Below are 15,241 nucleotides of genomic sequence, written 5' to 3' on the forward strand. Positions count from 1 at the left end.
TAGAATACATGTATTTAAAACTTTAATTATACTTTTATGATTTATAAGCTCTCTTGTATATATTTAAATGGCGAGAAGTCACAACTTTTTTTTTTTATTTATTTATTTTTTTTTCAGATTGACTTGACTTATAACATTCTCGCAATCGATCTTATGTAAAATAAATTATACTCGATGGATGGCTTGTGAAATAGGCATGAATTTCATCAACTTGAAATCATGTTTATAGAAATTTAGAGTTATAGTTTTTGATCCACAAAAACATGAGAATAAATATCTCACTATTGTTGGGCTTATTAATTTTCTCATTTTAGACTCTAGAATTAGTTAGGCTATGTTGCTGTGTCTTCGGGTCTAATATGCTTCATTTTCGGGCTGATCATAAATACCACCTAGCTATTTTAATTAGTGGCTTCAAGATGATGGATGTGGGCTGATCATTCATATATATATATATATATATATAAATGAAGCTTGATTTAGGTTGAATCGTAGAAAATAACTGATTTGGTTAAATAATTATACTTTATATTCATGGAATGAAATGGGTAATCGATGCCACTCGTCCGCAAGGGTTGGATACTCCTTCACCCATCTCATTTTCTCATTTCGAGGTTGAGTCATCCCTTTCTATGAATGATGAGTTTGACCAGTCCAGTAGTATACTGGTTTAGCTCTAAATGATTGATATGAGAATATTTACGCATATATCTAGTCATGGATGTAAGTTTTTCTTGATGACCAAATAAATAATAACATTTCTCTTAAAAAAGAGCTGGAGAATTCAACAATTTGCAATTTGGATCGTAATACGGCCTCATAGTTCCAATTCTAGCCCGGATCAATTATCAAGTGAGAAATACTCTAATCACATAGTGATTATATAAAAATAATCTTATAAATTGATGTAATTTACCAAATTATAAAATTATTTTTATTATAAAATATATTTAATATATCACATAAATTTATATTAATTTATAAAATTATTTTATATAATTTATTTATGACTGTAACACTCTTCTTATCAAATTATTTAGAGGATGTTAGAGTAACAGCATTTAATACTATATATTCAAAAGTCATAGAAGCAATAAATATCCATTGCCTCTGCGCTAAACTGCCACAAAAGTTATTAATTTATAAAATTATTTTTATATAATTTATTTATCACTGTAACACTCTTCTTATCAAATTATTTAGAGGATGTTAGAGTAACAGCATTTAATACTATATATTCAAAAGTCATAGAAGCAATAAATATCCATTGCCTCTGTGCTAAACTGCCACAAAAGTTATAAATAAATAAATAGAAAAGACTTTCTTTTAGTTTATTTAGTCTGCATTCCCTGGATATTTTGTAACATACCCATCATCCTTTTAAATCTAATTATGAGAAAAATAAATTATAAAAAAAATGATGGGAAAGAAAACAATACCCAAATCGCTTCGAATCAACTTGCAGGATTTCTGGATAAGATGGAGCAAAAAAAATCCTTAATTTTTTTTTTATTTTCTTTTTAATTAAAATGAGAAATGGTTCAATATTAAGACCCAAAAACATGCATCGAATTCCATTGAGACCCAAAAAAGATTATATTAAGAATTAAAATGAGCTCGAAAACTGCGGCTGCTCCCCATAGCGAGCACAAAGATTCTGCCAGCGTTGGCACTTGGCTGATTATTAAACCTACAGGGTTACAGTAACTCAAAAGTGCATTTGATTATACAAATTATTTCATTTTATATAATATAATCATTATAATTTTTTAAATTTTTACACAAAATATAATAAATAATTTAATATTTTTAAATTTAAAAATAAAAATTATATTTTAATAATATTTTATTTAATTTTTAATTTCATCTTATATAATTTTATCTATATAACCAAACGAGTTATAAACTTATATTCAAACTGCAAAAATAGGAATATTTTAATATTGATACATAAATATCTTTTCATTTTGTTTTATATAGATACAAAGGTATAAATCTCGCGTACTATTTTTAAAAATAGTAAAATCTATCATTTAAAAAATAATATTTTTATATAAATATTAAATTTACTCTTTTTTTTAAAGAGAGTATTCAAAACTTGTATAATTTCATTTTATAAATTTAGCATTCTTTTTGTTTTTTGTTTTTTCCAATCATTGAACTTTAAGGCCAAGTTTGGATACACAAAAGCATCTCATTTCATCTCATTATTATAATTTTTTCAAACTTTTATATAAAATATAATAAATAATTTAATTTTTTTAAATCTTAATGTTAGAAATATTATATCAGAATATACAACGGAAGTGATATTACCTCACATGAAATATTTCGGATCTAGTGCGGTTATTCTACGGATTCTCTAGTGTCGTTATTCATCCACAATCTTCATATCGATGGTGGAGTGTGCTACGTGATAATACTATAGCAACGCTCACACGTTTCACAATCTAGATGCCGTGACTAGAGAGAATCATTTGAGATAGAATTTATTTGTCCAAGTGTGTACTCTAAAGAGAGAGAGATTATGTAAATAACCTCTCTAGTGTAACCTCCTGGCTGGCCATTAAGGGCTAGCCATCAAGTCTCATGAAGTGGCTTAAGAGCCACTTCATAACTCCCAAAAGAAGGTGAATGGGTGCTCACTATGGGTGTCCCTTTCTTACACTTAAAATAAAAATAATATTAAAAAATAATATTTTATTTAATTTTTAACCAAATAAACTAAACTTTGTTTATAACTTCTGCGATGCATCACGTGGACCTATGATAAATAAGGAAAATATTATGCCGACAAAACATGTTTATCAAAATTCTTCACCGAATTCTTTTTTTATTTTTTTTACTTAATGATTAAATTAGTATTTTTAAATGAATATGTGATTTATTTTTTAAATATTTAAATAGTTTTAAAAAATAGTGAAAGAAAAGATAAAAAAAAAAAAGAGTTGTAGTATCCGGTAAAGAATTTCGGTAAAAATCTTTTGTGTACGTAGACTTCTGATAAATAATGACAACCTCAACTCACACGCCTGCACGTGCCAAATACTTGCAGTACTTGCTTTCATACTTCCTCGATCTGTCCAACTTTGTGTTGTTTATCCATGGGAGTAAAGCTACAGCCACCGAGTTATGGTTTTAAACATCTTTAAATATTATTTTTTTAAAAAAAAAGATTTATAACATCATCAAAAAATATGTTCTTAATCACTAAGTAAAAAAAAAAAAAAAATTGCATCAAGACACACCATCAAGACCCAACTTCGATAGGTTTAGCATTTCTTTATGAGGCTTGCTAAGCACAAACGGTTTGGCACACCAAATTGCGTACCAATACTTACGTATAAAAAAAAATAATTGAAAAAAAATTTTGAGAGAAAAAAAAAGTTATCTGCTTCACGAAAATTATTTTCATTTTTAATTTATACTGTTTCATTAAACGAATGCCTTACATTTAATATCGGTGACTGGTTTAATATGCGAAATTGTTTGTAAAAAGACTTTTCCTTTATGTATTCACGAAGGATGTTCCACTTATATAAACTCTCGGGGTTTTTTTTTCTTTTAGCAAATTGTGGTATATACAGAACCGTTTCTTTAATAGTACCATGGCAAAAAATAGAATTACATCGATTTCAAAACAGGACCATTGTTGCAAGCAAAGGGAATGAAAGGAAATAGAACTTTCAAACATCATTGTCCAGTCCTTGCAAATTGAAGCATTTATGAAAATGAAGCCTCGGGAAGGACGAGTTGATCTATTTTTTCTAGAGAGATGCGATAATTATAAAGAGATTTCACATAAATTTATAAATTGATATAATTTCATGTGATACGTTAAATTTATTATATAATAAAAATAATTTTACAATCTAACATATTATGAATGTGCTACATTGACAATTTGGAGTGTGACCAACATATAATATATAAAGTAATGTTAGATACAAGTTTCAAATAGACAAATCTCATACAAGTATTTTGTAAAAAATGAATTTCACTAATAAATAATAGTTTTTTTTACAGTAAAATTTATTTTTTTACAAAAACTTATATGAGATTTATCTATTTAAAACTTATATAAATTATTTCTCTAATATATATAGAAGTTTGTACTGGCTCACACTCAATATCAAGTTAATTCAGAAAATATATCGTGGTCAAAAGCAGTTTCCTTGGCTTTTTAATTTGTTTCCTTCCGTGTGACAATTCTTTCTCCACCGGCTTGGTACTCATCTTCTCCCAATAAAATATACTACTGTAGATAATGAGTGGTTTGGATTTAGAGATGAGTTGAGATGGATTTGATGAGTTGAAATGGGTTTGATGAGTTGAAAATAGTAGAATAAAAATTAAATTATTTATTATATTTTGTGTAAAAATTTAGAAAATTTGTTTTGAGATTTGAAAAAATTAAATTGTTTATTATATTTTGTGTGAAAATTTAAAAAAATTATAATGATGAGATGAGATGAGTTGAGATGAATTTTAAATGCAAACAAAATAGCGTGCAGAAAAGCTATGGCATGCAGAAAAGCTATGGCAATTCTTCTTTTCTTTAGGAGCTATAAAAATTAATTCTAATAAAGGATTATTGCTTCTATTTATATTTCGTTTGGATACAGAAACGATTTCATCTCATTTCATCTTATCTCATCTCATCATTATAATTTTTTTTAAATTCTCAAACAAAATATAATAAATAATTCAACTTTTTAAATATCAAAATAATAATAATATTAAAAAAATAATATTTTATTCAACTATTAACTTTCATCTAAAATTATCTCATCTCATCTCACTATCTAAACAGTGCCTTAATAAGCCTTGATTTTATGATCATCTCATCTCCCAAGTCAGCTGATCGTTTCTTTTCCATCTTCTCCCCCATAAATGTTAATTAGTGGCAAATTCTCCATTTGATTCTATTAATTCGTGACTTCGTGTTCTATTTAGTAAATATGCTATTTTTGATCTAGTAAGTCAATATCTAATTACCAACTGTTTAGAGAATTTTATTCCTATTCATTCATGTTGGCTTTTCATTCATGTCATCGAGTTCTCTCTCTCTAGAGTAATGCTAAATATGAGTTTAGGTTGAATTTGATAGTAAAAATATTTCATCTCATTTTATTTCATTTCAACTCATATCATCATTATAATTTTATTAAATTTTCATATTAAATATAATAAACAATTCAATTTTTAAAAATCTTAAAATAATGATATTTTATTCAACTTTTAACTTTTATCTAAAATTATATCATCTCATCAAACCTTACGCAAATCATTTTCATTTTTTTCTTCTCATCTCTTTCCTAGTAAATATTTGAGGTTTGACTCGTGCATTGATTATCCAATAACTTCGTCTCCATGAACATGTACTGTTACCTTGTATTAATAAATTTAATTAATTAACTAATCATTCAAAACACATTCTCCTCCTTTTCTCTCTCAGGAAAAGGGTGGAGCGAAGTGAGTGGGACGTGGAAACGGTTATAACAGAAGTAGTGGAACAGGGTGGCGTGAGGTGGTACAGAAGATACGTACGGGGGCTAAAGGTGTGTGTGTACGGTGGTGTAGGTGACGGCGAGGGTATCTGTGAAGAAGGTACTCGTAGGGAGGGACCTTAGGTGCTCGGAAGGTGGTCTCTGAGAAGGAAGGAGGCGAGCAATGGAGGTTTTGGAAGAGAAATGGAAGAAACTGAGGCTACGGGAAGAAGAAGTTGCTGATATTGTTATAGAAGACAATGTTCCCGAGGTCTTGAGATACAAGGAGCAAAGAAGTCTAGTGGGTAGAATGGTTTCGTCTAGAACCATAAGCAGGGAGGCACTGGAAGCAACAATGGCAAAGATATGGAGAATCAGTAAGGCAGCTAAGTTCATGGAGGTTAGTTTGAACACGTTCGTCTTGGTCTTCGAAAACCAAGAGGATAAACAAAGAGTCTGGGCAGGAAGGCCATGGCTCTTCGATAACAATCTGTTAGTATTGAGGGAGTTTGAGGGTCACATTCCACTTCATCGCATAAACTTTGATTATGAAAGCTTCTGGATTAGAATGCACAACTTGTCTTTATCATGCATGACCAAAGAAAGAGGAATACAGATTGGGAGTACAGTTGGTAAGGTCGAGAAAGTTGATGTTCAAGATGATGGCTGTGGTTGGGGAAGCTATTTGAGGGTTCGTATATATGTGGATTTGTCACAGCCTTTGGCAAGAGGTCGTACTCTGAAGATAAAGGGAGAGAGTGTCTGGGTCCCGTTCAGCTATGAGAAAATGCCTCGCATCTGTTTTTCCTGCGGATGCATAGCTCACGGGACAAATGGAAGCTGCAGTGTACTGGAGGAGTCAGAAAGTAAGGAGGAGCAATATGGTGTGTGGATGAGGGCTTCACAGTTCAAAAAGGTTAGTAATGCGAGTAATACTTTTAGTAGGGAAGAGGGGTTTAAGAAGTGGAGAAAGGAAGATCCTAAGCAGTCTTCTGGCGAGGATAAGAGAGAATATAATGATGAAAACGGGGGTAGTGAGGGAGAGGGAGGTGAGGAAAGAAAACTGATTGGAGAGGAAGAGAGTAATGAGGTTTTTTCAGGAAGTTTTAATAAGGGGGGAGAAGAGGAGGGTGTTTATACTACTACTTCTGAGGAGTTGTATATGAAGGATAGGTCAGGACAAAACATTGGAGAGAGGGGCTTGATAGAATTGTATGAGATGGAGCTGAGAGATGAGGTAGGTTTTCAAGTGGAGGGCATGAGTATTGAAATTGGGGAGAGAGAGTCAAGGCCTGTGGATGAGGCAGTTCAGACTAAAGGTTGGAAGGAAAGTGAGCAGGGCATACAAAAAGGAACATGGAAAAGGAGAGCTAGGAAAAAAGGGAAGAAGGACAGTGGTGGAGCAACCAATGTTAATAAAAAAAGAAATGAGGAATGTGTGATAGAAGAAAAGGAAAGAGGGATAAATAGGAAAAAATGGAGATGGAGCAGTGGTGGGGAGGGTAAAGACAGTGTGGTGGAAGTGGCGGAGGCTGAGTTTCAGCCCCGCCAAGCATTATGAAAATATTAAGTTGGAACTGTTGAGGATTGGGGAATCCTCGGACAGTTCGAGAGCTCTGCATGATGGCAGAGAAAAATAAACCCAACTTGGTTTTCATTATGGAAACTAAGATTAGAAGAAAAATGATTGAGTTTCTAAAAAAGAGGTTAGATTGTGAGGGATGTATTATGGTGGATCCAGTGGGAAAATGGGGGGGTTTGGCTTTGTTTTGGAAGGCAAATGTGGACTTAGAGATATTGAATTATTCCCAAAGGCACATTAATGCCTGGATTTGGGATGAAGGTGTTGAGAAACATTGGCTGCTAACTTGTTACTATGGTCAACCTGAAACGGCAAAAAGGAAGGAATCATGGGAATTGTTAAAATCTTTTAAACCACAAATGCAGGTGGGCTGGTGTGTGTTGGGAGATTTCAATGAAATACTTGTTAATGGTGAAAAGGAAGGGGGAAGAGTGAGACCTGAGGGACAGATGACATTGTTTAGGGAGGCTCTAATTGATGGAAACCTTTATGACTTGGGTTGGAAGGGAGACAGATTTACTTGGAGTAATTTGCATGGTGATGAATCATTTACCAAGGAAAGGCTAGATAGGGTTGTGGCAAACACTGAGTGGAGAGAGGTGTATAAGGAGTCACGGGTTGAAGTTCTGGTGGCTAGTTCTTCTGATCATAAACCTTTGTTAGCTCACTTACTGAAGCATAATGTAGAAAAAGGGGTTAAGATGAGAGCATTTAAGTATGAGGCAAGCTGGGCCTTAGAAGATGACTGTGAACAAGTGTTAAAGACAGCATGGAGGAAGGAAGAAGTGGGGAGGAATCCCTCAAACAAAGTGATAAAGCTACTGGAAAATAGTAAAGCAGTTTTTCAGAAGTGGAGCAGGAAGCTAAGTATAGGAGGACAAAAGGATATTGAGGAAAAGTCAAGGCTATTACAGAGACTTCAAGAGGATGAAAATAGTGGTAATGCATTAGTGATAAGGAGAGTGAAGGAGGATATGAACCTGCTGCTGGAAAAAGAGGATCTGAGGTGGCGACAGAGGGCAAAGGCTAATTGGTACATGCTTGGAGATAGAAATACTAAGTATTTCCATGCTTGTGCCAATCAAAGGAAAAAAAGGAACCTGATTAGAGAGGTGATGAATGAAAACAATAGAAGAGTTATTGGTCATGAAGAAATTGAGCAAACTTTCAGGAGGTATTTTATGGACCTTTTTCAGACTAGCAATCCCAGTGAAGAGGTGATAGAGGACTGCATTGGAGGCATTGAAGCAAAGGTTACCCCAGACATGAATGACTGGATCTCGAGGAGCTTCTCAAGAGAGGAGGTGGAAGAGGCAGTTAAACAAATGGGACAGTTAAAATCCCCGGGTCCAGATGGTTTTGGAGCTTGTTTTTTCCAAAACCATTGGAAGATAGTAGCTGAAGAAGTGTGCCAGGCAGCATTATCTATTTTAAATGGTAACTCTATGGACTCTGCCCTTAATTACACTTATATTGCTTTGATTCCTAAAGTTAAAGACCCTTTGTTGGTTAGTGACTTTAGACCAATTAGCCTTTGCAATGTCATTTACAAAATTGTGTCAAAAGCTATCACTAACAGATTTAAGAGTGTTATCTACCATCATCTCCCCCTCCCAAAGTGCCTTTTTACCTGGGAGAATGATTAGTGACAACATTATGATAGCCTATGAATTACTTCATTCCATGAAAACAAGGAAGAAGGGGAGGGTGGGAAGTATGGCCATGAAGTTGGACATGTCCAAGGCCTATGACCGAGTGGAATGGAAGTTTATTGAGGCAGTAATGATTAGGCTTGGTTTCTGTGAGAGATGGGTGAAGCTTATCATGAAATGTGTCTGTTCAGTAACATTCTCGGTTTTGATCAATGGAAAGGTGGGCCATACCTTTAAGCCTTCAAGGGGGTTAAGGCAGGGTGACCCTTTGTCACCCTACCTTTTTATCCTTTGTGCTGAAGGGTTGAGTTCGATGCTCAATTGCTATGAAAAACAGAATTTGATTAGAGGTGTGCAAGTGTCTCGAGGGGGGACAAGAATCAATCATCTTCTCTTTGCAGATGATTGTATTCTGTTTGGTAGAGTTAAGTTGGAAGAATGGGATAAGTTTCAAGAGCTTCTATACAAATATGAGCAAGCCTCTGGCCAGCTTCTTAACAAATGGAAGACTTCTATTTTTTTTAGTAATAATACCAATGAAGGGGATAAGAGAAGGATTATGGTGGCTGGGGCTTCTGTGGCTTGCGGCAGTTATGAGAGATATCTAGGTCTTCCAGCTTTGGTAGGAAGATCTAAATACAATTCATTTAAAGTATTGAAGGATAGGGTTTGGCAGAGGATCTCTAGCTGGAAAAACAGCTTCCTTTCACAAGCTGGAAAAGAAGTATTGATAAAGGCAGTGCTTCAATCTATCCCCACGTATACCATGAGTGTGTTCTAGCTCCCTGTGAAGTTGTGTAAGGATATGAATGGATTATTTTCAAGATTCTGGTGGAGGAAGCAGCACATGGAGGGGGGTATCCAATGGAAGAAATGGGAATCTTTGGGGTTGCAAAAAGGGAAGGGAGGCTTGGGATTCAGGGATTTGGAAAGTTTTAACTTAGCTCTCTTAGCAAAGCAAGGGTGGAGGCTAATCAAATATCCTGATTCTCTAGCAGCAGTGGTTTTTAAGGAAAAGTATTTCGGGCATTCAAGTTTTTTGGAGGCAAGGCTTGGCAGACAACCCTCTTTTCTGTGGAGAAGCATCTGGTCAGCAAGAGATTTGCTTCTTGAGGGATTGAGATGGAGAGTGGGGGATGGTAGTAAGATTCAAATATGGGGCTCTAAATGGATGCCAACACCTACATCCTTTTCAGTCCAGTCACCAGTGTCTATGCTAAGGGAAGATGCAAAGGTGGAAGAGTTGATTGACAAATAGAACAGAGCATGGGATGAAGGGAGAGTGAGAGCCATTTTTTCAAGTGAAGAGGCAGAGATAATTCTTAATATTCCTTTGGGCAGAGGTATGGCACATGATAAAATTATATGGGGACCTTCGAAGAAAGGGGCTTTTACTGTCAGTAATGCATATTATCTGCAACTTGAAAGACTGAGAAACAGCAGAGGTTCAAGTTCAGATGCAGAAATGGTAGATAAAAGATGGAGGAATATATGGGATTTAGAAGTTCCAGGTGTGGTCAAGTTATTTCTATGGAAAGCAGCAAGTAACTTGCTGCCCACAAAGCAGAACCTACTCAAAAGGAAGATAGTGCAGGAGCCAAGTTGTCCAATCTGTCATGGAGAAGAAGAGTCAGTTATCCATGCTCTTTGGGAGTGTAAAGCAGCAAATGATATATGGACTGATAAGAGAAGCCTAGTACAGAAATGGAGTTGTAAGGAGGCTGGTTTTATGAAGCTATGAGAGAAACTGATGGCAAGATTGAACACGCCACAGCTAGAAGAGATGGCTATCATTTTCAGAAGAGTGTGGCTCAGGAGGAATGAATATGTTTTCGAAGAGAAACTATCTTGTCCTAGGAAAGTCTTCACCTCAGCTATTGAAGGGCTTGAAGGGTACAAGAATTCTAAAAGGGTACAAAGGCAGGAAGTTCACTCAGTAAGTGTAGAAGAGAATAGACACATATGGCAGTTACCAAAGGCTGATTATGTGAAGGTTAACTGGGATGCATCATTAGATTTAAAGAGGAAGAGAATGGGGGTGGGTATTGTGATTAGAGACGAGAAGGGAGAGGCACTGGTAGCAGTCTGTGATCAGAAGAAGCATGTGCAGGATCCATTAGTGGCAGAATGTCATGCACTTTGGAAGGCATTGGAGCTATGTAATGAACTGAATTTTCAAAAGGTAATGTTGGAAGGAGATGCCAAGAATATTGTTTCAGCTGTTAACAGTGAGGAGGAGGATCTGTCCTCTGTTGGTTTTATAGTTGATGATATACGTTCAGTGTTCAGAAACAGACCAAATTGGTCTTTACATTTTGCTTATAGAGAAAGAAATATAGTGGCTCATACATTAGTAAAAGAAGCTTTGAAGGTTGAAGAAGCCAAGATTTGGATTGAAGAAGTTCCAAGTGTTATTGTAAACTGCTTGAAAAAAGATAAACGTTGTATTACTTAAAGTTTGATTAATGAAGTTTTTGAGGTTTATTTCAAAAAAAATAATAATAATAAATTTAATTAATTTTGCACATGAATCTACTCTTCACCCACCCTGTTGATTTTCTTACATAGTATTAATTGGAAAGTTTACCAATTATCTTGGTCAAAATAAACAAGCCAATTAATTTGTGATCGGTAAGTTCCAATTGGATGGCATGTTAATAGCCTAGGAATACGATCCAACTGCATTTCGTTAAAACTTATGATATCCTTTTATTAGTACAAAAATAATAGATATTTTTATCATTTTTTTTTTTATCAATTGTATTACAATGACCAAAATCTCGCATATTTTGTACAAACTACTAAATGAAAGTTCATGCATTATATTGATTTTCAATCACATCTAGCAACAGAATTTATAAAAAGCTTTTAAATTATCTTGAGAATTTATCTAAAAATACACATTTCCTTGAGATTTAAGCTTTTTTTTTTCGTTGAATAGGTTTATCATTTGAAAAAATTTGTTCTCTACAGTATACATATCTAGTAAAATATTTACGTCATATAATTTAATTTGAAAGACATTTTAAAATTTAAATTTTATAAATCAAATCTTACCATTTAAATTATGTGAATAATGTTTTCTGTATATCGACTTGAGAATATAATAACATTTATAATTTATTTCTTTTGGCCAAAGTCATATACTATTATTGTAAAGTAAAATGCTTGGTGCTCAAGTTGTTTTCACATCCACAGCAAGGTTTACATGCTACGATGACCATAGAGGCATGTCGTTCTCATTAGAATATGAAAAGGGTTTGCGGCCAATCAAGGCGAAGTTTAAAAGATGGTTTGGAAATTATTTTGAGTAGAGGAGGGGACGCACGCCGACAGAACAGAAAAGTAAAATACTTTATTCTCATGAGTGGCACTATAGCCACTGAAAAATTGAATAGTGCGTTTTAATTTTTTATTTAATTTTATGTATTTATTTAATTATCATAAATATTTTTAAAAAATAAAAAATTTATAATATCATTAAAAAAATACTTCTTTACTCGTTAAGTTAAAAAAGAAAAATATTTCAGAAAAAATATTCAAGATCCTAAGCATTTCTCTATTCTCATTGATATTTTTTGAGCCGAAAAATAACATCTTATTAATATATTTTGATACAAAAGTTGACTAACTAATGTAAAATATTAGATATATTTTATAATAAAAATAATTTTATAATCTTAATACATCAAGTTCTATCAATATGTAAATTTATTTTTATAAAATTTTTTTGTGACTAGCCCCGTTTGAATAGAAATATTATCAACCTATTTCATTTCATTTCATTTCATCTCATTATTATTATTTTTTTAAATTTTTAAATAAAATATAATAAACAATTAAAATTTTAAAATAATAATAATATTAAAAATAATATTATAATAATATTTTATTCATCTAATTTGATCTCATCCTACTATTTAAACGAGAACTAAAATATTTCTCATATACTTTAATATCTCGCCTCCAAAATGACATAGGTAATGAAGATAATTTTCAGTGTATTAAATAAGAAAATAGTACTAAAAATTATTGTACTTTTCTTGTTTAAAACAAAATAAAGTAGAAAGGGCATCGCCGAAGTAATTTAATTACAAACCACACAAGGACAGGTAGTTAAGAAAATGGAGAAGCCTACTCCTATCGAGAATACCCACCGAGTATGGGTATTGATTGTGTATATATATATATATATATATATATATATATATATATTTTTTTTTAAGAAATATTCTAATTATATAAAGATTACATAAAAATAATTTTATAAATTGACGTAATTTAATGTGGTTCGTCAGATTATAAAATTATTTTTATTAAAATGTAGACCTAACGGATCAGATAAAGGCACGTCAGTTTGTGAGATTATTTTTATGTAATTTTTTTGTAAATATAACAGTTACTTAAAATTAAAGAATTATTTTTTAATATTTTTATAATTTTTTAAAAATATTTAAAGAGTTTAAAAACAGATTTTAAAAAAATTACATGTTTCGGTGAGGGGGTGGATGTAACAATCCCCCAAGAACATAAACATGGTTGTTGCAGAAAATGAAACAAGACAGGCCCTTGAACTAGGGTGAGTTTGGTTACCAAACTTATCTTAACTCATCATTACAATTTTTTTAAATTTCAATACAAAATATAATAAACAATTCAACTTTTTCAAATCTCAAAATAATAATAATATTAAAAAATAATATTCTAACAATATTTTATCATCTCAACTCAATTCAATTCAACTCACTTCAATATTCAAACAGGTTCAGTGCTGTAGTACTAACAGATGATGCCTTGAAAACAAACAGAAAATGGATGAATTTCAGATAAAACTTCAATTGAAGCAACTTCTACTCAAGTCGTGCAACTCCTCTTTCCAGATAACCTCGAGAACTGGAGAGAATATTGATAATTACGGCCATTACCATCACTCCAGGGGAAAGTTCCCCCATCTCTGCCATTTCAAGATGAACAAGAAACCTCAATTCACTGAAACAAAAATGGGGATCATGCACAAGACACCTGGACTAGATGGTTAATTTTATTGTTCTCTTATTTAACAAGTCGATCGATAAATCAAAAGAAATTTTTTTTTCATCAATTACTATTTATTATTGTACACTCTATATAAAAAACACATCGCACCTTATAAAAAACACTTTTATACTATTAAAAAAAAATTTATAAATTTGAGGTATGAAAGTAAATAGTGACCGATGCATAAAATTCATCAAGTCAAAAACCCTCCATTCACTTCACACCCTATATGGGCCAGCTCCACTTGAAATTGTCTGCCCTCAACCTTAAAAAAAACCACCAACAAACTCCCGGCACCTCCTTTCCATCTTATTTTTCAACAAAATCCATAATTTCCTCCTACACCATGTCTTCCCTTTTACTCCAAATACATGTATGGTGTTCATCGTTTGACACCACCCTCTTTCAAAATTTTGGTGGTGCTTCAATCCTGCCAAGAAAAATAACCTAACTCTAAGCTTGAGACTTGATTTGCCACCCAAAACTTATCGAAAGGATTCAAGGATGGCAAATTTATTTCGATGATAATAGGCTCTGGGGTCTGGACTCTGGATACAAGCACTCAAAACAAATGCCTTCTAAACTCCTTATTTGTTTTCATATATAGGATAAGATGAATTGAAATAAAAGTTAAAAATTAAATAAAATATTATTAAAAAATATATTTTTTAATATTATTTTTATTTTTAAATTTTTAAATATTAAATTATTTATTTTATTTTATATTAAATTTAAAAAAAAAATTATAATAATTAAATGAGATTAGAAAATATCAAAGGCGTGGGTGTGACCGATGGATACCTTCTTTACCAGCCTTCAAACCCACACCCTATTCCCGACCAACTTCCACTGTTTCTATTTTCATCATTCCCCAAAGCCCTCGAAAGTGCAGATTCAATTTTCCAACACTAAAGCCAAATGCCAATGGGAAATTCTCGGTCAAACTACTTATCTTGAACCGATGCAAGACCTCCACGCAAATGTCATCACAATTGAAGAAGAGAGTGAAGCTATTGATTCACTATGCTTCACTGACACTGACGATACAGAGCATCTATTCATGAATTGCAGAGCATCTATACAGAGCATCTATTTATAAAGTAATATGAACAATTCCCAGCTTGGTCAATCCATATGAATCACTTTCCATGAAACCGAATGTCTGGATGGATAAAAATGATCATGGATCCCCACAAATGGCTTGGAATATACATAAAGAATTCTCAATTTCTTGTCACTTTACAGTCTATCCTCTGGTTGCCATGGATGAATACAACAATAATGGACAAGGCACCAAATACCATACTACAAGTGGCACATACAAAGGAACTCTTCAAACCAAACAGAATGGATACCATCATCCCCTGAAGGATCTTTCAAACTCGGTTCTTATGTGGGACTCAAATTCATTTGTTGTGGTGTATTAAGTTAATGGTCTTATAAGTAGCAATGATCTTATGCACCACATTGTTTTAAACGAG

At 32.8% G+C, this 15,241-nt stretch overlaps 1 protein-coding gene across 1 annotated transcript; it reads left to right on the forward strand.

Moving 5' to 3' along the window:
• Window positions 1-9,528: 9,528 nt before the first annotated feature.
• On the forward strand, window positions 9,529-9,981 carry LOC118347707 (uncharacterized mitochondrial protein AtMg00310-like). Its single transcript, XM_035687747.1, has one exon. The coding sequence runs from the start codon at window positions 9,529-9,531 to the stop codon at window positions 9,979-9,981; it is 453 nt and encodes a 150-aa protein (XP_035543640.1).
• The last annotated feature ends 5,260 nt before the right edge of the window (window positions 9,982-15,241 follow it).

The sequence above is a fragment of the Juglans regia genome, chromosome 2 (assembly GCF_001411555.2).
Source record: "Juglans regia cultivar Chandler chromosome 2, Walnut 2.0, whole genome shotgun sequence".
Classification (NCBI taxonomy): domain Eukaryota; kingdom Viridiplantae; phylum Streptophyta; class Magnoliopsida; order Fagales; family Juglandaceae; genus Juglans; species Juglans regia.

Coding starts and splice junctions, on each gene's coding strand:
- LOC118347707 (XM_035687747.1), top strand. CDS start 9,529: ATGAATGGATTATTTTCAAGATTCTGGTGGAGGAAGCAGCACATGGAG.